Source organism: Hemibagrus wyckioides, linkage group LG02, assembly GCF_019097595.1.
Source record: "Hemibagrus wyckioides isolate EC202008001 linkage group LG02, SWU_Hwy_1.0, whole genome shotgun sequence".
NCBI lineage: Eukaryota > Metazoa > Chordata > Actinopteri > Siluriformes > Bagridae > Hemibagrus > Hemibagrus wyckioides.
Genome location: NC_080711.1, coordinates 3,634,135 through 3,657,654, shown reverse-complemented (window position 1 = coordinate 3,657,654; position 23,520 = coordinate 3,634,135). Strand labels below are relative to the sequence as shown.

At 39.4% G+C, this 23,520-nt stretch overlaps 2 protein-coding genes across 3 annotated transcripts in view; one reads left to right on the top strand and one right to left on the bottom strand.

Annotated features, from left to right (window-relative positions):
* Positions 1–1,688: 1,688 nt before the first annotated feature.
* Positions 1,689–11,461, bottom strand: dus1l (dihydrouridine synthase 1-like (S. cerevisiae)). Its single transcript, XM_058414372.1, has 14 exons — positions 11,357–11,461; positions 10,828–11,067; positions 9,801–9,909; positions 7,769–7,819; positions 7,563–7,675; positions 7,390–7,472; positions 7,192–7,295; positions 6,933–7,080; positions 5,514–5,610; positions 5,349–5,434; positions 4,365–4,516; positions 4,172–4,209; positions 3,720–3,795; positions 1,689–3,547 (listed from the first exon to the last, which is right to left on the bottom strand). Exons 2-14 carry the CDS (start codon positions 11,062–11,064, stop codon positions 3,471–3,473), a joined length of 1,371 nt encoding a protein of 456 aa, XP_058270355.1. The 5' UTR covers positions 11,065–11,067; positions 11,357–11,461; the 3' UTR covers positions 1,689–3,470.
* A 5,490-nt stretch (positions 11,462–16,951) lies between these two features.
* csnk1da (casein kinase 1, delta a) overlaps positions 16,952–23,520 on the top strand; it is a 31,254-nt gene continuing 24,685 nt past the window's right edge. For both annotated transcript variants that reach the window (XM_058372955.1, XM_058372964.1), the window contains exon 1: positions 16,952–17,531. In XM_058372955.1, coding sequence (XP_058228938.1) covers positions 17,456–17,531 — 76 coding nt within the window. In that variant the 5' untranslated portion in view covers positions 16,952–17,455. The remainder of the gene's footprint in view (positions 17,532–23,520) is intronic.

Sequence of the window (23,520 nt, the reverse complement as noted above, 5' to 3'; positions counted from 1 at the left end):
AATTCTGGAGAATTTGAATGCATTTGAACTAGAATTAAATCGAACCCTTTAATGTTCGAGTCAGTCTGGAGATTTAGGTTAAGGGTTCGAAAAAGTCCCAGTATGAATCTTGAAGTCTTGCATGTGTGTGTGTACTATATGGATTACTTTCAACATAACTGCATATCCATTCGTGTCACTCTGCTTTATACCGCAGCTGTTTGCATGCAATGCAGTGATTTGCTAACGTTTACGATGTTTAATTCGCTAATATATGACAATTCGTGCGTTTTTAAGGCATGTAGTTCAGATTCAGTGGTTTAAAATCTGGATAAACGGTCATTCTTTCACCACTGTCTCCTTTTTAGCCTCTCCAAAAAATTTTGACCCCTTCTGTAAATGTAAACATACACAGATTAGGCATAACATTATGACCACCTGCCTAATATTGGTGTTGGTCCCCCTTTTGCTGCCAAAACAGCCCTGACCCGTCATGCACTGTGTATTCTGACACCTTTCTATCAGAACCAGAATTAACTTCAGCAATCTGAGCAACAGTAGCTCGTCTGTTGGATCGGATCATACAGGCCAGCCTTCTCTCCCCAAGTGCATCAATGAGCCTTGACCGCCCATGACCCTGTCTCCGGTTCACCACTTTTGATAGATACTGACCACTGAAGACCGGGAACACCTCCACAAGAGTTGCAGTTTTGGAGATGCTCTGATCCAGTGGTCTAGCCATCACAATTTGGTCCTTTTGGTCAAACTTGCTCAAATCCTAACGCTTGTCCATTTTTCCTGCTTCTAACACATCAACTTTGAGGACAAAATGTTCACTTGCTGCCTAATATATCCCACCCTCTAGCTGTTACCATAGAAACGATAACCAATTAGCCTCTAGATGCTCAGATCGGTCAGATGTTGATTAATTTTCTCTAACAGCAGCCCTGATAGTAGTGTAACTTCAAACCACAGGTTTCTATTAATGCACCGTTTCTACAGTAACAGCTCCTTCATAAGGATGCATTTAAACAGATGGAGAAAATGTACAGGTGCTAACATGATGTTTTCTTTAACAAGATGTCTATTATTTATGGAAGGAGTCTCCATTGTGAGGGCTTTGTAACATCTTTGACAGAGAAGGTGGTTTTCAGAAGCTCTTTTTTTGTCTAAGTTCATGAGAGACAGAAGAGACTTTGGTGAAAGAATGAAGGTTTATACAGCACAAGTAACTAAATGGATAAAAAGTATAACGTTCTTCAGTGAATAATCCTCAGTGCAGGTGATTATTGTGCTAGAACAGCACACCACCATGCTTTATTCCGTACATCGCAAAGGTTCAGAGCTTGTAGAAATATCAATGAGAAATATCAGATCTTTTCTAAGGTTTTAATTATTTCTGAACGGTTTGTTCACACAGGAAGTGATGTGACTGGCTTGGCATGCTGAGTAAATGTCCACATGTCCAACCCTAATGAGCAACAATGCCATGTATTGAGACAAATTAGACCAGACTGTTTGCTTATATTGGTGTGAGAATGCTGGACATGGAGCTGCCAGGCAGGAGGCAAAGAGGGAGGTATATGGACGTAATAAACGAGGATATGAAGCAAGTGTTGAGGATGCTGAAGATAGAGATAGGTGGAGAGAGATGATTCGCTGTGGTGACCCCTGAAGGGAAAAACCTGAAGAAGAAGAAGACCAGACTGTTTGCTTAAAAGAATTTTTAAAAGTTTTATTCACTGTAAAAACTTCCTTGTTAAAAACACAGAGCAGTGGAAATGTCCAAAACGATCCTCAGAAAAGAAAAGCAGCAGGTTCTTGTACCTCAGGGATACAACGCTCCATATTTATTTCCAAGAAGTGTTCAGATCACTTGCTGGTTAATTCGGTCGGCTCTGACGTCACCCTTTCCGAAGCTTTCTCCCGTGTGAGCGGTGCGGCTGTAGAACATCAGCAGAGACCGAAATCGTGTGTTCCTGTACTTACACTTAAACTAAGTCTTAATAAATTAATTTTATAAAAGGAAACCGTTTTTATTTATTAGTTTGAATATTTTCGCCTTGTATTCTGTCTGTTCTGTTTATTATCTGAGGATTAAAGTGTAAAGATTAAAGCCACACCAAGGTTTTCAGTATAATGGCAATTTTCAAGGGGGCGGGGCTTAGCTAAAACAATGTTGCAACAACACTGATCCTTAGAACAAACTAGCAATTTCTAGGGGGCAGGGCTTAGCTAAAACTGTTACTGCAACACCGAAATCTTAAAATGTACTAGAAACTTTTTTGGGCGGGGCTTGGCTAAAACTGTTACTGCAACACCGAAATCTTAAAATGTACTAGAAACTTTTTTGGGCGGGGCTTGGCTAAAACTGTTACTGCAACACCGAAATCTTAAAATGTACTAGAAACTTTTTTGGACGGGGCTTAGCTAAAACTGTTACTGCAACACCGAAATCTTAAAATGTACTAGAAACTTTTTTGGGCGGGGCTTGGCTAAAACAATGTTGCTGCAACACCAATCCTTAGAATGGTACTAGCAACTTTTAGGGGTGGGGCTTAGCTAAAACAACGTTGCAGCAACACAGATCCTTAGAACAAACTAGCAATTTCTAGGGGGCAGGGCTTAGCTGAAACAATGTTGCTGCACCACCAATCCTTAGCAACTTTTAGGGGCAGGGCTTAGCTAAAACAATGTTGCTGCAACACCAATCCTTAGAATGGTACTAGCAACTTTTAGGGGCAGAGCTTAGCTAAAACAATGTTGCAGCAGCACAGATCCTTAGAACAAACTAGCAATTTCTAGGGGGCAGGGCTTAGCTAAAACTATGCTACTGCAACACCGGAATCTTAAAACGTACTAGAAACTTTTAGGGGGCGGGTCTTAGCTAAAACTCTGTTACTGCAACACCGAAATCTTAAAACGTACTAGAAACTTTTTTGGGCGGGGCTTGGCTAAAACAATGTTGCTGCAACACCGATCCATAGACTGATACTAACAACTTTTAGGGGCGGGACTTAGGTAAAACAATGTTGCAGCAACACAGATCCTTAGAATGGTACTAGCAACTTTTAGGGGGCGGGGCTTAGCTAAAACTATGTTACTGCAACACCGATCTTTAGAATATAATAGCAACTTTCTGGGGGCGGGGCTTAGCTAAAACAATGTTGCTGCAACACTGATCATTAGAATGGTCCTAGCAACATTTTGGGGGCGGAGCTTAGCTCTGTGAAAACCCTATGTACAAAACGTAGTCTCTGCAAGACACAGGTTTTAATGGCGTGTGTGATTATTTCTGTAATCCGGTCCGGAATCCGTTCCTGTCTAAAGCAGTACTCGGTGTTTACTCTTCAGCAGCAGGTTGAATGCATGTGTGTCGATGAGGAAGATGCTCTCGTCGTGTCGGGTTTACAGCACGAGTTCATGCTGCCGAGGATAAAACCCAACCGTTAGCCAAGTCCGAGCCGGAAAAACTGGAGCAACACCGAGGTTTAGGACGAGATCGGCGTCTCCGCTTGGACAGCGAGCTTCTGTTTCTGCGCTTTCGTCTTGAACCTCAAGCCGTGACCTGCAGAGAAGGACAAAAAAGGATGAGTGATGGAGTGAAAAAAGTCCATGAAATGTGATTTCTGTTTAATACATGGTACAAAGAAATCTGTTTTAAAATGATTAAGTTATTTCAGCTCTTTATTACCATTGAAAGCTTCATTATTTTTGCACATTTAAAGGTGTACACTCACCTGGACAATCTGCCACTTCCCTAAAGGCCTTTTTCTTACAGCATCCTCGACATAGGTTAAAGACACACTTATTCCCCTGCAGGAGAGAGAGAGGGAGGGAGAGAGAGGGAGGGAGGGAGGGAGGGAGAGGGGGAGAGAGAGAGAGAGAGAGAGAGAGAGAGGGGAACAGTGCAGATCTAAATCCACAAATCCTGTCTGATCCTTAAACTGCCAATTTTTGGTAGGTAGGTGGATGGGTGGGTGGGTAGGTGGGAAGGAACAAAACGGAAGTTAAGGAAAGAAAGAAAACAAAAGAAGGAAGGAAAAGAAAGAAAGACGGAAGGAAGGAAAAGAAAGATGGAAGGAAGGAAAAGAAAGAAAGACGGAAGGAAGGAAAAGAAAGAAAAAGAAAAAGAAGGAAAGAAAGAAAGAAAGAAAGACTATATGAAGTGCACTGATGAAAGAGGACGTACTTTGGGATTCCCACATTGCTCACATTTGATGTACTTTGCTGCAGATGAAGAGGGGAAAAAAGAAGACAGGAATAAATCTCTCAATCAGATAAATCAGTAATAAGGTTTATGGGGAAAAAATAAAATCAACATCAGTGCATTTGAGCTTTAAAAAGTTCACAGTGAAAAGATGCTCCAGGTCATCCTGCCTTACGCTTGAGCTCGGGGCAGAAGTTCTTCTGCGGGTTCCTGACTTTCTTCTTCTGCTTGTTCTTGGAGAGCGAGTCGTTGGAGCTGTCGCTGTCCTCCAGCGCTCTTTTCCCGCTCGCCGCCTTCACGCCGTTCTCGCCGCTCGGATCCTTCGGCCTGCGCAAACAACGTGTCTCGTCAATCGCGGCTAAAGTCAGAGTCAAACGTCCAGAGACGGAGATTCATGCCTCTACTGACATCAGACACCGTTAATGATCTTCTGCTTTACATCACTGACCACAGAGTCAACAAGTCTACTTTCATCCATCGTCTATACCCGCTTTATCCCTAATCAGGGTCACGGGGATCTGCTGGAGTCTATCCCAGCACACCTTGAGCAAAAGGCAGGGGTATACCCTGGACAGGTCACCAGTCTATCACAGGGCCATACATATAGACAGACAACCACACACACACACACACACACACTCCTATGGGCAATTTAGAATGACCAATCAACCTAATGTACATGTTTTTGGACTGTGGGAGGAAACCGGAGTACCCGGAGTAAACCCACACAGGTACGGGGAGAACATGCAAACTCCACACAGAAAGGCCCCTGCCTGTTCGAACCCGGGATTCCACTAAGTGCTGCCTTTGGATTTAATATATAAACTTAAAATTAGCTAGTTAAAATGACTATTAAAATACAAATTTATAAATAAACACATTAATAATCTTTAAAAAAAAAAAAAAGAAAGAAAAACGAAGAAATTTTTAAAAAAATTAATTAATTAATAATATGCTATTTAATGAAGAAACACTTAACTGCAAAAATAAATAAATAAATAAATAAATAAAGGAAAGTGATAAATATATGAGCAAATAAAAATAGACATAAATGAGGAAAAATGAATAGAAATAATAATAATCATCATCATCTATTCCTATTTTGATGATTTATATAAATCTCACACCGAGGCACCAATCATTAAAGCCTGTGACTCACGCTGGTCTGACGTACGGCTGACAGATCCAGTGAGGAAAAGGCAGACCGGTGTGATGTCGCGCCGATTCGTCCTTCTCCATCTCCTCCTGTACAAAATAAAGAGACTCTGGACTCTGGAATATATTAAATATTTTACTCTCCAAGATAAAGATCCTGGGTATGTACCTGGCAGCGCTGCTTCAGCTGTCTGTTCACCTCCTCGATTCCTGCCAGGTTCTTTGCTTTGGCCAGATCTTCTCTCAGGTCCTGATGGATCTGTAGCCTGAGGGAGGAGATAGCTATGTATGAGATACTTTACAATGTGTGATACTTTACACTGTGAGAAGAATAGCTGCACTCTTGGCTGATACTGTACTTTACACTGTATTCTATTATATCACTGAGTGAGATACTGTACTTTACACTGTATTCTATTATATCACTGAGTGAGATACTGTACTTTACACTGTATTCTACTATATCACTGAGTGAGATACTGTACTTTACACTGTATTCTATTTTTTACTGAGTGAGATACTGTACTTTACACTGTATTCTATTTTTTACTGAGTGAGATACTGTACTTTACACTGTATTCTAATTTTTTACTGAGTGAGATACTGTACTTTACACTGTATTCTAATTTTTTACTGAGTGAGATTCTGTACTTTACACTGTATTCTATTTTTTACTGAGTGAGATACTGTACTTTACACTGTATTCTATTTTTTACTGAGTGAGATACTGTACTTTACACTGTATTCTATTATATCACAGTGAGATACTGTACTTTACACTGTATTCTATTATATCACTGAGTGAGATACTGTACTTTACACTGTATTCTATTTTTTACTGAGTGAGATACTGTACTTTACACTGTATTCTAATTTTTTACTGAGTGAGATACTGTACTTTACACTGTATTCTATTTTTTACTGAGTGAGATACTGTACTTTACACTGTATTCTATTTTTTACTGAGTGAGATACTGTACTTTACACTGTATTCTATTATATCACTGAGTGAGATACTGTACTTTACACTGTATTCTAATTTTTTACTGAGTGAGATACTGTACTTTACACTGTATTCTAATTTTTTACTGAGTGAGATACTGTACTTTACACTGTATTCTATTTTTTACTGAGTGAGATACTATACTTTACACTGTATTCTATTTTTACTGAGTGAGATACTGTACTTTACACTATTCTACTACATCACTGAGTGAGATACTGTACTTTACACTGTATTCTATTATATCACTGAGTGAGATACTGTACTTTACACTGTATTCTAATTTTTTACTGAGTGAGATACTGTACTTTACACTGTACTCTATTTTTTACTGAGTGAGATACTGTACTTTACACTGTATTCTATTTTTTACTGAGTGAGATACTGTACTTTACACTGTATTCTAATTTTTTACTGAGTGAGATACTGTACCTTACACTATTCTACTACATCAGAGTGAGATACTGTACTTTACACTGTATTTTGCTTTTTTCTGCGTGAGGATACTGTACTTTACACTGAAATACGCGTCGCTGGGATTCTTTACAGTGTGAGATACTGCATGTTTGCTGGGTTGTGACGTACGTGTGATGCCAGAGTTTAAAAAGATGAGCTCGGACGTGTGATAGGGTGCTGGGCATGTGTGTCTTCACCACCTCTAGGTATTCCTCCACCATTTCCCACACGGGTGGGTTACGGCCCTCAAACAGTGCCGGATTGTGCAGGTTCCCCTCTGTCAATGCACAAAAACACAACTGCTCATTTAATGGTGCTTTAATGGAATTATGATGAAAACATATTCCACCTTCTTTTATATAATAACAATTTCTCTCAGATCTACAACCTGCACTCATGATGCCCTGCACTCCCGTCTCCTCCATGCAGCGCTGCACGTCACTCAGGTGCTGAATGTTTCCGTTAGCAAAAACCGGGATGTTTACAGCTTCTCTGATTGAAAAGAAAAAACACACAAACATAATGATCTGGAACAAAAATCATTTTAGGAACCGTTGGAAAGAAAACTGGAACTGAAAAATCTTACCGTACGGCTTTAATGTGCTCCCAACTCGCCACTCCGGTCAGTGCTCCTTTCTGGTCTTTGGTTCTGCCGTGAACGGTGAGCAGCTACGACAGAAATCCAGACTGAAATCTGCACCAAATTCCACCGACACACAGTTTAAATGATAATAAAGTCGTGTAGTCAAGGGTTAATACCTGGCAACCCGCTTTTTCCAGCATCTTGGCGTACTTCACTGTTTTCTCGACCTCTGGGAAAACCCGGATTTTGCATGTGACGGGCACGGAGAGCTTCTCATTGGCTAATTTAACTGTAAAAAAAATTATGAATCAGTTCCCATTCAAAGTTTTTATTTTATTTTTTAATAAACACTGCTGTGGTGTATAAGTGATGGGAGACGTACTCATTCTCTCCAGCAGGTCCCATTCATCCTGCAGAAAAACACCGTAGTGGCCTTTCATAGGAAAAAAAACAACATTGTTACAAAGCAAGATACTTTACCAAGCTGAACACTACACAATGTAAGATACTTTACATTATCTTGCTCTATAAAGTATCTTGCTGTCTGTAACGTGAGATACTTTACAGAGCAAGATACTGAACAGTGAGATACTTTACAAAGCAAGATTCTTTACAGTGAGAAATACTTTACAGAGCAAGATACCGTAATGTATAAGATATTTTTTAAAGAACAAGATACTGTACAGTGTGACATACGTTACAGAGCAAGATACTGTATAGTGAGACACTTTAGAGAGCAAGATACTGTAAAGTGAGATGCTTTACAGTGTGAGATACTGAACAGTGAGAAATACTTTACAGACCAAGATACCCTAATGTATGAGACATTTTTTTTACAGAGCAAGATACTGTATAGTGAGATGCTTTACAGACCAAAATACTGTAAAGTGAAATACTTTACAGAGCAAGATACTGTACAGTGAGATGCTTTATAGTGTGAGATACTTTACAGAGCAAGACACTCTACAGTGAGATACTTTACAGAGCAAGATACTGTACAGTGAGATACTTTACAGAGCAAGATACTGTACAGTGAAATACTTTACAGAGCAAGATACTGTACAGTGAAATACTTTACAGAGCAAGATACTGTACAGTGAGATGCTTTATAGTGTGAGATACTTTACAGAGCAAGACACTCTACAGTGAGATACTTTACAGAGCAAGATACTGTACAGTGAGATACTTTACAGAGCAAGATACTGTACAGTGAGATACTTTACAGAGCAAGATACTGTACAGTGAAATACTTTACAGAGCAAGATACTGTACAGTGAGATGCTTTATAGTGTGAGATACTTTACAGAGCAAGACACTCTACAGTGAGATACTTTACAGAGCAAGATACTGTATAGCGAGATACTTTACAGACCAAAATACTGTAAAGTGAAATACTTTACAGAGCAAGATACTGTACAGTGAGATGCTTTATAGTGTGAGATACTTTACAGTGCAAGACACTCTACAGTGAGATACTTTATAGAGCAAGACACTCTACAGTGAGATACTTTACAGAGCAAGATACTGTACAGTGAGATGCTTTATAGTGTGAGATACTTTACAGAGCAAGACACTCTACAGTGAGATACTTTACAGAGCAAGATACTGTACAGTGAGATACTTTACAGAGCAAGATACTGTACAGTGAAATACTTTACAGAGCAAGATACTGTACAGTGAGATGCTTTATAGTGTGAGATACTTTACAGAGCAAGACACTCTACAGTGAGATACTTTACAGAGCAAGATACTGTATAGCGAGATACTTTACAGACCAAAATACTGTAAAGTGAAATACTTTACAGAGCAAGATACTGTACAGTGAGATGCTTTATAGTGTGAGATACTTTACAGTGCAAGACACTCTACAGTGAGATACTTTATAGAGCAAGACACTCTACAGTGAGATACTTTACAGAGCAAGATACTGTACAGTGAGATACTTTACAGTGAGATACTTTACAGAGCAAGACACTGTACAGTGAGATACTTTACAGAGCAAGACACTCTACAGTGAGATACTTTATAGAGCAAGACACTGTACAGTATGAGATACTCATTATGTGCAATATTACAGGGTGTGCAGTTTGCATGATGCTAAACCGGTGGCAATCCGCTTTACTTCCTCTATTAGCTCATTATCTTCATAGCTCAAATTCAAACCTAAACTTCATACAACAAGCATGCCATGGCTAAATAACCGCATTTGGAATAACGGGAACTTTATGTACTTGACATTTTTGGCTGAACTGTTGCTTTAAGACAATCAGACTTGCCTTTCAGTAACAGGTTTCACAGCCTGAAGTGGATTTAGATCCAATCATGGTACATATCAGTCATATATCAGCTTAGCATCCACTCGATTATTTTGTAAAAAGATAACAATTCAGTAACATTATAATAAGTAGCAATACCTCGTTTAGCGATCATCTGAGGGCATCCTAAATTCAGGTCAATGGCATCGCAGTAGTCCTGAGCTAAAAGTGCTGCCTGGACAAACACCTCTGGGTCGTTCGCACAGAACTGCGGAGACAAAAGACAAATGTTGTGGTGGAAATAGAAATCCAACTGTTAACCTGTTACACTATACAGAATCCCAAAAAAAGTCTTGGTCAAGTTTCTGTAACAGACTTTTTCTTTTCTTTTTGAAAAACTTCAGAAACAATTATCAAGAGGGTAGAGCTGGAGCTGGAGCTAATGGTAAAGTTAACAACATTCTTACGATATTTCAAGTCAGACAGCGTCACAGTAAACCTCACAGTTAATGGCTCAAGTGGTTAAGGCTCTGGGTTGTTGATCAGAGGATCGGGGTTCAAGCTCCAGCACCACCAAGCAACACTGCTGGGCAACTGAGCAAGGCCCTTAACCCTTTCTGCTCCAGTGGGGATGTATCATAGCCAGGGGCAGACTTAGTGATTTGGGGGCCCTAAGCGATTCCAGGTATGGGAATCTCGCACATGTGCAGTACGACAGTAACGTTTCACTATTCATGAATCATGGGGGGGGCCCCGCATTTGAAAAGATGTAATAATAACGTTAAAATCTTAATGGTTATAGACAGATCATACAATATATGATAGAAAAGTAATAATAAGTACTATATGATTTATATAGGCTTCTTGGTATTGGTCGGGGCCCCCTAATTCCCCGGGGCCCTAAGCGGCTAAGTCTGCCCCTGTGCTCTGACCCCAACTTCCTCAGCTAGGGTATGCAAAGAAAAGGATTCCACTGTACGTGTGGCTTCATGCCCTCAGTACTATTCAATTAATAACACACCTCAGCTACCTTCAGGTCCTTCTTGGTACTTCATGACGTCACTGGGGTGTGAGTTAAAGTTACCACCACCGCCTTTCTGTTAGGAAACAGGAACGAAGCCTGCAGCACTGCACAGGTCTGCATCCCTCAGCGGAAAAGGTGAGACAGGTGCGTGTCAGAGCTCACCTGGGTGATGAGAGGCCGGTCCTCGGGGCTCACTTCGTGGTAGAGGTTTTCTCGCCGGTAGTTGGCGTCGCGTACGAAGACCTGCGCGTGCAGCATCGGCGTGTAGCACAGCTCCGCCCCGTGCCTGCGGCTCAGCAGCCTCCACGCGAGCTCGCTCTGGTCCACCATGGGCGCGAGGACGAAGCGTGCGGCACGAAGAGTCTTCCTCCAGAACTCAAAGCCCTTCAGCTTCTCCATCGCCTCCAGCAATCAGAGAGATCACACACACACACACACACGACTTTGTTTAAATGGTGAACTAGTATTAAATACATCATCAGTGTCTATAAGGCACGAGCCATAAACACACGGACAGTAAACAATGCTCAGTACTGTCACATGTCATCTGATTTAAATCACAATCGTGACGAATTTAATACATTTTTCCTGACATTGATCCTCTAAACCGAATTACACGATGAGTCCGGATTGTTTTAATCATTATACATTAAAGCACACACTTGTGAAACGAAAATAAAAGAAGACTTACAGCTCAGGCACGGTACTGCGCTCTCGGCGGTGCGTTGCCGGGGAAATGGGTCCGTGCGACAACACTGATGATCGCAAAGCGTTCCGGTAGGAAACTAAAAAAAATAAAACTGTTTTTTTTTTTTTCTACTTGTTATACCATATCCCCTAATGTTATTATTATCACCATTATCCATCACTCCCTTGACAAATTGTGTTTGTTTTTGTTTTTTTTTCTTTCAGTAATATTCCATAAACAATTTCGCAAGGTGAAATACCGCGAGACTTTCTGTACGTTGCATGGCGTGACTGATCGTTGCCATAATAACCAACTGGTTAAGTAAATGAAGTTGCATGAAAGTATAAAAGGAAAATATCTTTTATAAATCTTTAAAAGAATGATTTTTGGTAATAGCAGGGACAGGGGAAAAAAGTAGTACGATTTTTTTTTCTTTTTTTAATTTACTTTTAAAGAGTTGACACATAAAAGTAGAATTTAATTGTTTAATTTAGTTGAGATTTGATCATGTTGTCTGTGTTGCGTAAGATTGCAATTGCCATAATTGGCCACTAGGTGTCACTGAACATCTTCTTTTAGATTTTTGGACGAGATATAACGTTTAACAATTACAGTTATGTAATAATTTAGTGTGTGTTGTCCTACATTTACTATCTAAATTGTGCACTATTTACTATTTTAATTGTGTGCGTGTGTTTCGTGGAACTTCAATAATTTTAATACACTCATTCGTTAATACTTTTGTGTGTGTGTGTGTGTGTGTGTGCGCGCGTGCTTTTAAATACTTTCCCCACAACATTTAACGCCTTATTCCGGTTTCAGAGCTCCGAGCTCGTGCACACACACCAGCGCATTGCCGTCCACGTGACTCAACACCGAGCGCAACCCAGCCACGTGACTCTTATCTCAGCCTCGTCGGCTATTGGCTTGTTCGCTGACCAATCACGAAGCGGAATTCGAAGCTTGCACTATCCGCGTGATCGTGGGCGGTCCTGTCACTCCTCGATCCGTATCGGAAACACGATTTGTTCTGCGCATGCGCGAAATTGCTGCCAACAACACATTATAACATAATATTATTAGTAGTATTATATTAGTAGTATATGCGCAGTATTATTATTATTAGCAGTTTATTCACACGGCAGGTATTTATAATACTGTTGTTATAATACTACTAATAATATAACGTTATACAGTGTTGTTGGCAGCAATGTCGCGCATGCGCAGAACAACTGTCAACCGAGGCAGGAAGGAAGATGGCTGAAACTCTCTCAGTATTCCCGAGTAAACACCTCCTATTGTGCTGATCTCAATAAAATCTGTAACTTCCTGGAATGACACATTCAAAGGGAGACGATTAATGAAAACAGAAAGCTTAGAAATTGTGCACTTTGCTGAATGAAATGATGTCTAAAGGAAAAATTCATTTACAGTCACATTTAAAGGAGGCATTTCATGAGAGAGGAGAGAGTAGAAATACAGATTCCATTTAGAGAGAGAGAGAGAGAGAGAGAGAGAGAGAGAGTAGAAATAGAGATTCCATTTAGAGAGAGAGAGAGAAAGAGAGAGAGAGTAGAAATAGAGATTCCATTTAGGGAGAGAGAGAGAGTAGAAATACAGATTCCATTTAGAGAGAGAGAGAGAGAGAGTAGAAATACAGATTCCATTTAGAGAGAGAGAGAGAGTAGAAATAGAGATTCCATTTAGAGAGAGAGAGAGAGTAGAAATACAGATTACATTTAGAGAGAGAGAGAGAGAGAGAGTAAAAATACAGATTCGATTGAGAGAGAGAGAGAGAGAGAATACAAATACAGATTCGATTTAGAGAGAGAGAGAGAGAGAGAGAGAGTACAAATACAGATTCGATTTAGAGAGAGAGAGAGAGAGAGAGAGAGAGAGAGAGAGAGTACAAATACAGATTTGATTTAGAGAGAGAGAGGGAGAGAGTTGTGGTCCTTTTCAAATTCTCTCAGTTATTTTGAACCCTTGTTTGTTTCTTTGGCTTTGTGGTTCAGATTGTTGTCTCTGTAAGAAACACCCACACTTCACTTTAAACTTTGAAAAAGGTGGTGGATGCAAACCTTTGTACCCAACCTACAGATAACAGCACAGTGCTGAGACAGGAGTGCCAATACTTTTGATATATAGCACTTTTATATCGCATCTGTTTTACAGATTTCAGGAAATTGCGTAGTGTATTTATAAGGTCTTGTGTGGTGTCCAGCGCACTGAGCTCTTTTAGAAGGCTAAGAATCCTTTAAAGAATTTTTTTTTTAGTAGGTAATGTAGTTAATCTGATTCTAAATCAGACTGGAAGCTTCACTTCAAACCCACATCAACAAACCCGGTGACCCGGAGTTTTGTCATTGACGGGTCTGACCTGCGAACACAGCAGCCATGTTGCCCTTGTCTCTGTCATGGGGAAATAGAGACGATTACCGTTATCACCGCTCTTCCCCGTTTGAGGTCTGGACCGATGACTCGATTATCATGCAGAGTTTTCATGTGTGGGAATAATCTGCTTGTGACATGAGTCATTTCAGCACGTCATCGCTGACACAGTGTAATTCCTCCCTGGAGCGATGAGCAAAGGCCAAGTTTTCCATTTGAGAGTCAAGATTCATTGTTATCACATGATAACCTTGGTTGGCGATTAATAAAGTGTAAGACGAGACAATAGGAACATCAGAAAAAAGAAAAGAAAAGGTCAGACAAGTGAGTTTTATATATATATATATATATATATATATATATATATATATATATATATACAAAACACACTTACTAGACAGCATAACAGACCTTTATTTAATGTAAGCCCAGTGTAATCAATCATTAATAAACCAGCCAAACAGCAATAAACCTCGAAACCCAAAATCACCCTGAGATGCTTTTACACTTGACTTCTGCTTCAGCCTAGGATCTAGTGAATATTTAATATTTAATAGACACTTGAATACACACAGACATCCAGAGTACAGTCTACGTTTAGACGTACCTCTGTTCCTCTAACCCAGCCTTATATCCTCAAAAACCACATGACCACATCCCATCACCCCCCAAAAAGAACTGGAATAAGGATACAGATCTTTCCTTTCTTGTTTTCAGTCTTTTTGCAAGTAATAAAAAGGTCAACATGGTGCGCAAGAATTTCTAATTCACATATTATACAGGCGTTAATTACTCCATAATCCCTATTTTTGATTTATTTTTATCTTATATTAGACATAGACACTTCCTTTTTACACTACTCCCACAACCGTGTCATTAACTGTCTTGGGTTGGGATTCCCAAAAGCATTGCATCACCAAGATCATTGTTATTGTTGAAGCTAGAGCGAAAATCACTCCACTGATTCTTTCCCAGATAAATTTAACTTTGTGAAGCTTTTCAGAAACACAGCACTGTTCCTTCATGCTACTGGGGCAGCATGAGTCCTGTCCCAATGGGCCTCTGTCAGCTTATATCTGTCTAATAGAGGCATATTTTATTTAAAAGTGGTAATCAGTATTTCAGAATAATTTAAAATGGATAATTGGATGTGCCACCTAACCATAGACTTTACTGTGTCATGAGATGGATCAGGGGTTGGTCTCGGCTCCTTAGTTCCAACTCTTAATGCTTCAGCGTACCAAGACATTTTGGACAATTTCATGCTCCCAACTTTGGGCAGGACAACTCCATATTACATTCATGTGCATGTAAAGGCAAATGTCCCAAAACTTTTGGTAATTTTTGATTTAATTTTTGATAAATCAAATTTCCAGAATAGTTGACAGGAAGAAACAGTGACAGAAATACAGTTGTATGTTTAGTGAAAAACTGTTCCTGATTTTAACCTTGGTCAAAGCTCTGTTTGGTCTTTCAGAGAAACCAGAGATAGATTATGTTGCCTTTATCTTCATTCATTCATTAACCTTCATTAAGTGCTTGATCACACTGGATCCGGAGTCTGTCCCAGGAATACGAGAGTGTGAGGTGGAAATATACCATGGATGGGAAGACAGTCCATCGCAGGGCATCACACTCACACACACATTCTCATCTAGGAGCTTTTTAGAGTCGCATTTCGTGTACTGTGATGTGTTTTGGAAATGGGAGGACACCAGAGAACCCAGAAGAATGCGGGAAGAACACACAAAACTCTGCATTCAACCCCGTCATGACAAAGCAACGTCTCTTTACCTGCCTGTCTGGCATTTTGTGTTCAGGTGTTGTGTGTATGTGTGCACATGGATTTGCCGGGTGTGGCTGTATTTATCTAGATTCAGAGTTTCATAGCTCCTAGCTGAGCTAGCTACAGACTATAAATATTCCAGGTCATGCGTGTGTTTCTATTTCATACAAATCTGTGTACATATTGTCTTTAATGTGTTTTGAATATGCAACATATCCTGCTAGACTGAAAAGTTTTTTTTAGTTCTGCACCATTCTCAGAACAGCTGCGTGTGGAAAGTGAGCACATTACTGACCCGGTTATCATTTCAGAAGCTGCTTCCCCACTGATACAGGGACGTGCTACCTTTCTGACTGGTTAAACCAGTATGAACTGGGTACAACACCATAGTTTTGCATAAGGCACACCCTAGCAAACACACCGTGAGCCCTTGTCCGTGGTAATTTGAGCAGTTTAAAGCTTCTATACAACAAAGCCAGTCAGTTGGGATGGCCGCAAAATGGCTTACAGTCCAATTTTGGCTTATTTTGTAGGATAGATAGATCTGTAGTTGGTTCAATGATCCATGATCAATGATCAATCATCAATCATCTATTATGCCACAGCATTGTTGAATTCTCAAACCTGATTGGTCAGAAGGTGTTGATTAATCGTCTATAACAGCAGATATGCTATATATATATATATATATATATATATATATATATATATATATATATATATATATATATATATATATATATATATATATATATATATATATTTGCCCTATGTTGTTTTTAGTTTTTGTTATTCATTTATCCAATATTACAACCTAGTTGTGGTTTGAAAAGTAGGAATTGTCATGACAGGACATTAAGAGAAGGGACAAAAACAACAAAGACAGATGAAGTGACTACTGTTTATCTGCTGAAACACACACAATAACCAGACCTTAGCTTAGTTTGTGAACATTAACCGTAACTAAAAATGGATTAAAAAGTATAATGTATCGTTAAGAAATCGCTAAGTTTCAGCAAGCTGCTGTTGTATAAGAGGAATAAAACACCTCAGGTCGTGCTTGTGCTGATATTTATGACAACCTTTGTTTTTTGATTCTTTATGTGCTTCAAAGGCCACAGTCTACTTCGGTAAAACTTTATTAACTAATATTTCATCGTGGTTGATGGTTCAAAAGTGGGAAAATGTTCATGACAGGACTATCTGAAGCGAACAAAAGAAGCTTTAGCAGCCGAGCCCCTTTGTTGTTGTCGTTGTTGTGTAAAGCTTCCTAGAGCGCCCCGCCCCCCTTTTTTTTCCAAAAAAAATTCCCCCCTTTATTTCCCAACCAACCAATCACATTCACCCTGCCTCGCTGTTGCTACAGGAAGTGACGTCGTCACGCAAACGGCGTACGCTTTAACGCCGTCAGACGTACACGGGCTTGTAAAACGGTACAGAGAGACGGGAAGAGGGCTAAGAAGGCTCCAGTGTACATGTCTATGGCTCTCCCGTAGCAAATATAAAGAAAATCCGTCTTCATCCTTTTTTAAACGCTTCGCTTTTAAACAGAAAACACCCGGAGCATAAACTCGACACTTTAGTCTTCATGTCGAGCCCGATATTGTGACGGTGCGACGCTCGGAATGTTAGAAAACAAACGGTGAAAAAACTGGGATAATTATTGAAGGGGAATTAGCTTTAGCGTTAGCTTTAGCTGTAGCTTAGCACAGCTGTGAAGCCCAGAGAGTGACTCGAGCACGGAAGAGAGAGACAGAGAATATAGACTTCGCGTATTATTATTATTATTGTTGTTATTATTATTGTTATAATTATTATTTCTATATATACATTTTATATTTTTTATTCATATAATTAAATCATTTATTTTTTGGGAGAGCTAGCTATTTTTTTTGCTAGCTTTGTAATTTAGATATTTTTTTACGATGGAATTGAGAGTCGGGAACAGATACAGGCTCGGGAGGAAAATCGGCTCGGGCTCGTTTGGAGACATTTATTTGGGTGAGTTAAAAAGACTAAAGCTATATATTATTATTATTATTATTATTATTTAACTAAATTGAGATTGTTGATGTAATGGTTTGTCTTTGTAGATTTATTTAGCTTGACATGTCAAAATCGCTGTAGTGTCTTAACCGAAGCTAGCATGCTAACCAGCTAGTTGTCTGTTTGGTAAAAAAAAAAAGAAATTGTAAAAATTTCATATAATTTTATTTTTTGTAATGATTTATTATTTTGATTCAAGACAAAACAGTTTTCCTTTAGCAGTCAAGCTTCAAACGAAACAGCGTTATGGAAGGTTAGAGTGTTGCTAACCTCTTCCTGTTGTTTAACAAGGTTAGCCTCAGGGATTAACGCTGCTAGTTAGCTGGTTGGTTTAACAGCTTAAAACTTTTATTAAATGTCAGCGTAACACATGAAAATCCTAACAGTTTATCTTTTTTACTTCATGAGATGTTGGAATATGAACGAAAAAGGAAGTAATCATGTTTGCTAAAAAGGGGATCAAAAACACAAGCGACGGATTAAACGCTTCATAAAGACGTTATAGAGCGTTTATTAAACATCCCCCTGTTGCTTATACACGCTTATACTCCTTTTATACACACGTGCACACCTCTTATACAAACTTTCAAAAATGTTTGCACCTTGTGTGTGTGGTTTTATTTTTCTCCGTAAGGGTGTGGTGATGGGACCGAAATGTCATATCGCGATATTTTCTTTTGCGATATTTTTGACCGACGATATCGGAGTTGGTCAAGCAAATCGGTCGTGTGTTTTTTTTTTGTTTGTATGTTTAAAGATAATAGTTTAACGTCTACAAAAATAAACAGACATGGAAAAAAACGAAATGGAAGATGCTAACATCGAGTCAGTGATGTCCAGGGTTTGAGAAATTTAATACGTCAATGTGACTGTGGGAAAAAAGGGTGATAAATTGTATGTTATTAATATTGTATTGTGTTATTTTGTTGGTAGAACCTTTAAAGGGTCTGTGAAAAATGCTACACCAGAGAGTCTCTTTGTCCTTTGATAGGAAGCTTTGATGATCTTCCTCTTGTAGTAGAGCCCTTTAAGGTTCTGTGTAGAACCCTACTCGAGTGTTTCCTTGTCTACAAGCGTTCTCGTGAAGCTTAGACATTGTCCTTCTTGTAGTATCCTTAAAGGTTCTCCGGAGTGTTTCCATTTCTGACAGGGCTCTATTGTTTAAAACTAAGTTGTCCGTCTTATCGAACCCTTTAAGGTTCTGTGTAGAACCCTACTCAAGTGTTTCTGTCTTTAAGGGTTCTTGTGTAGGAAGCTTAGATGCTGTCCTTTTTGTAGTATCCTTATAGGTTCTCTGGAGCGTTTCCATATCTTATATGGTTCTATTGTAGGAAACCAAGTTGTCTGTCTCATAGAACCCTTTAAGGTTCTGTGTAGAACCCTACTCTAGTGTTTCCCTGTCTGACAGGGTTCTCATGGAGGAAGCTTGGACATTGTCCTGCTTGTAGTATTTTTATATCCATAACTGATATAGCTCTATTTTAGAAATCCAAGTTGTCCCTGTGGTAGAACCCTTTAAGGTTCTGTGTAGGAATCTTGAGTGTTTGTCTTTAAGATTTCCATGCCTGATCTGGTTCTGTTGTAGGAAACCAAGTTGTCCCTCTAGTCAAACCCTTTAAGGTTCTGTGTAGAACCCTGTCTATCTTGAGTGTTTCCCTGTCTCCAAAGGTTCTCATGTAGGAACCTTAATTATTCAAAGAACCTAACAGATATTTTTGACATGCTCAGTGATCTAATTTGCACCCCTGTATTTCTGAGGTGGTATCAGCTGTGCACCGCCATCTCATCGTTACGTTTAATACTATGCAAATACATTCAATGAGAGAACTTCGTTACTGTTTGCGCTGTTTAATGAGAGAACTTCGTTACTACGTTTAATATTTTCACAATGTTTATTGAGAAAACATTACTAAGTTTAAGTTTACGATGTTTAATGAGAGAACTTCGTTACTGTTAAGATGTTTAACAAGAGAACTTTGTTGCTACGTTAAATTTGTTTATGATCTTTAATGGGAGAACTTCGTTACTAGGTTTAATGTTTACGATCTTTATTGAGAGCACTTCGTTACTAGATTTAATATGTTTATGATGTTTAATGAGAGAACTTTGTTACTATGTTTAATATGTTAGCGATGTGAACGAATACAAAATCATCTCTGAACCCTATTACGAAGCAATTGTTATGCTAATTCTGTTAATCAAGGCCAGCGAGGTTTTCCTGTCCGTTACACACGCCTCACTCATCATTCCTGGCTGACAGAGTCATTAAGAACACGCGTACACCGTTTCACGTTTAACATATTAACGTGTTTGAGACGAAGCCTTTTGTTTACGCCAGTGGTATTTATGTAGCCGAGACGTAGCGTTTATCTCACAGACCTCAGTGAGGTTTATTATTATTATTATTTTTTTTTTTTAAGATCACTGGTTGAAAATGAGTCATAGGAAATGGGGTACACACACTCTCACATACGCACACACACACACACACACACACACACACACACACCCTTTTAAACATCCTATGAAGTCAGTATCAGGTGCCAGGCAATACTCTGAGCCCTTTTGTTTATCGAGCGATTGATCAGTTTGGTATATTTTTATCTTGTAATTGTTTAGTTTGTGAGCTGTGTGTTAGGAGTAAACTGATTAAAAATACTTGTTTTAATGTGCTGATAATATTGGCTGATATGATCTCAGAGGCTGTCTGACAGAAGACGTTTTAAACACTGCTTTAGTGATGTGATTGGCTTCAGTAAATACAAACAAGAAATAAAGTGACACAGGGCTCTTATCACCATCTATAACATGCTTTGTAATGAGAGAAGAGTGGGGCTCGTGAAGTAGTGCAGCATGTGGGATTTCTGAAAGAGGTGTGTGTGTAGCTACAAGTTTTTTTGTAGAACCCTTAACTGAAAGGGTTCTCTTGAGGAAAGTTTAGTTCTTAATTATTTAAAGAACTTGCAACGTGTTACATTATAATAATATAATCAAATATGCTATATTGCCAAAAGTTTTGGGACGTCTGCCTTTACATGCACATGAATGTAATATGGCGTTGTCCCGCCCTCTGCAGCTATAACAGCTTCAACTCTTCTGGGAAGGCTTTCTACAAAGTTTAGGAGTGTGTTTATGGGAATTTTTGACCATTCCAATAGAAGTCCATTTGTGAGGTCAGGCACTGATGTTGGACGAGAAGGTCTGGCTCACAGTCTCCGCTCTAATTCATCCCAAAGGTGTTCTGTGGGGTTGAGGTCAGGACTCTGTGCAGGCCAATCAAGTTCCTCTACACCAAACTCACTCATCCATGTCTTTATGGACCTTGCTTTGGTCACTCGTGTGCAGTCATGTTGGAACAGGAAGGGGTCATCCCCAAACTGTTCCCACAAAGCATGACATGGTCATCTTGTCTTGGTATGAAGCTGAAGCATTAAGAGTTCCTTTCACTGGAACTAAGGGGCCGAGCCCAACCCCTGAAAAACAACACCTGAATTCAATGATTTAGCGGGGTGTCCCAAAACTTTTGGCAATATTGTGTATCTGAGAAGGTTATCTTGGCTGAAGCTCAGTTGCTGTTCCTTTATGTGAAACCCGGAAAGGTTTGTCCTGTGTTCTGAGTGTTATTTTTCGGCACGGTTCTCATGTGCTGACGATGACGTAATATAATCTCCACCACTATCATCACACGCTTTTTTCAGCCAGCTGCTCCTCTCCAGTGCACTCGCGTCACCTCGCCCAGCTAGCGCTCAGGAATTAATTAAAGTCTGAAATCAAACCCCACAACATTTCTCCTTATGTTCCTGTCTGATCTGTGCTTTTTATTTTAGTTTGAGACAAAGCCACAAGCCTTATATAGCAAATAACGTTAATAACGCTGACGTTTCAGAGCATGTTTCCTCACGCAGGTTTCACAAAGCAGCAGACGTCATGATAAAGATGAAGCTCGGTGTCTTTCTTGTCTGCGTTTGTAGATAACAGCGTGTCACACACACGCAGTCAGAAACCACGTCAGGAAGTCTGTCTGAGATAAAAGCCCAGGTTTGGGCCATGCTAAGCTTGAGGCTGTGTGCTTTTCTTGTTTGCTAGCTCCCATAGGCGTGTCAAATAAACACCTGTTTATTACAAATAGGTGGCTTAAAAACAGTTTTCTGAAGCATCTCCATTTCATTCACATTTAAATGTTCAAATCTTTATAGAATAAAAATCACTTACAGCTACAAGAGAACAAAATCGGCGCTTGTGTGATTAATCGTTTTTTTCACACGGTTGCTGTGTTCTTCAGGCTCATGAAGTTTGTGTGATTATTAGGGCTGGGGAAGTTAACGCGTTATTATCGCATTAACTCATTAATTAATTAACGCCGACAATTATTTTATCACGCGTTAACGCAGTTTTGATTATGTTGTAAATTATTTGAAAAGTCTGTCGCTCACTGGCTCTGGATACACATACAGCCAAACCGTGGGTGACAGGAGGGGTGGGATGTTGATCCGTATTCGCTTGGGATAAACGTCATGACGTGTCTCAACCAATGAGAGCGTGTGGGATGAGCGCAAGACTGCTGCGGCGCTCACAGGAACCGGAAAAGAAATAGAACCGGCGGATAAAGAAACATGGGAACAGGCAGAGTGAGAGAGAGAGATCAATTTTTACAGAAATCATGGGATTAATTGCGATTAAATATTTTAATCGATTGACAGCCCTAGTGATTATCTATGCACGCTTGCCATCAATTGTTTTTCCACCATATTCCTGAGCAGTAATTGTAACGTTACTCTATTATAGTGCCACTTTTATTTTCTGAAACGGTTTTTTTCCGTTTCAGAAAAAAAAAAAAAACAAAACAAGTGAGACCGAGACAGAGAGACAAAAGAGAGATATAAAATGGAAGGATGCTGAAGAATTTGTTACAGGATCAGATCAAAAGTGTGAATCAGTGAAACTTATGGTTTGGTTTTATGCAACCCGAAACTAAACTAAACCAAGTTATGTGGGTGATGTGACTAAAGTACATCATCATATAAAAGCTTGAGTAGATTTCTGTGGTGGAGAGGAGTCATGACATCAGCAGAGGTTTATTATTATTCCGAGGATGATGATACATTTTTTCTTTGTAAATAATTGACGCTTAAAAATAAAAAAAAAAGCAGGTAGCTTAGCTTAATGAGCTTGTAATCGTATTTTTTTTTTGTTTTATTTTTTGTAAGAAAATATTAAGCTATAAAACACTGTTATGCGTCATGAAGTAATTTATGGTGATGTATTACATCGTCCAGCCCTGGAAGTCACTTGCGATTAACCCTTCTTTTTAAAATGTAGACAAATAAAAACACCTGCAAACAAGAGGAACTTATGCTCTAATAGATATGCCTGAAAGAACAACAGACATAACTCAACAGGAAACGTGTCACACTAGCAATAAAAGCAGATCATGTTGATGTCAGATGCTTATTAAACACATCTTTAATAACAAAAGAAATAAATGCAGACTGAATTTTTTCCCCAAACGCAGAATCTTGCCTTTTAATAAGCTGTACCTGATTTTTTTTTTTTTTTTTTCCCTCTAGATGTAGTGTACTTGAGCTCTGGATTCTGTCTTTACGTTGCTGAATATCATGATACATCACCAAACCCATTATCAGCCCGAGCCCAAACCCGCTCTCAGGCCTCCTTTTCCGTGGCGTTGACCTCGTGGCTCGGCCGACATGTTCGACGTTCGAGTTCGGAGATGATTTTGTGCAGAGCGTGTGATGAAATCCTTTTTCCCTTTCACTTCTGGATCGTTGTAACCGCACAGTAGTGCCAAAGAAATGTCCCAAGGGCTGAAGAGCTAATCCTGTACAGATTGCTCAACAAGAAAAGAAAAAACCTTGAAAGTACGTGAACAAAAAAACCAAAACGCATGTATCTCGTGCTCGTGTTTGGTTTTTAGATATTTTACTGA

Coding starts and splice junctions, on each gene's coding strand:
- dus1l (XM_058414372.1), bottom strand. CDS start 11,064: ATGGAGAAGCTGAAGGGCTTTGAGTTCTGGAGGAAGACTCTTCGTGCC. Junction 7,820..9,800: donor TCAGATGATCGCTAAACGAG/GTATTGCTACTT, acceptor TTCCTATGAAAG/GCCACTACGGTGTTTTTCTG. Junction 4,517..5,348: donor CAGCCGTACGTCAGACCAGC/GTGAGTCACAGG, acceptor TTGTTTGCGCAG/GCCGAAGGATCCGAGCGGCG.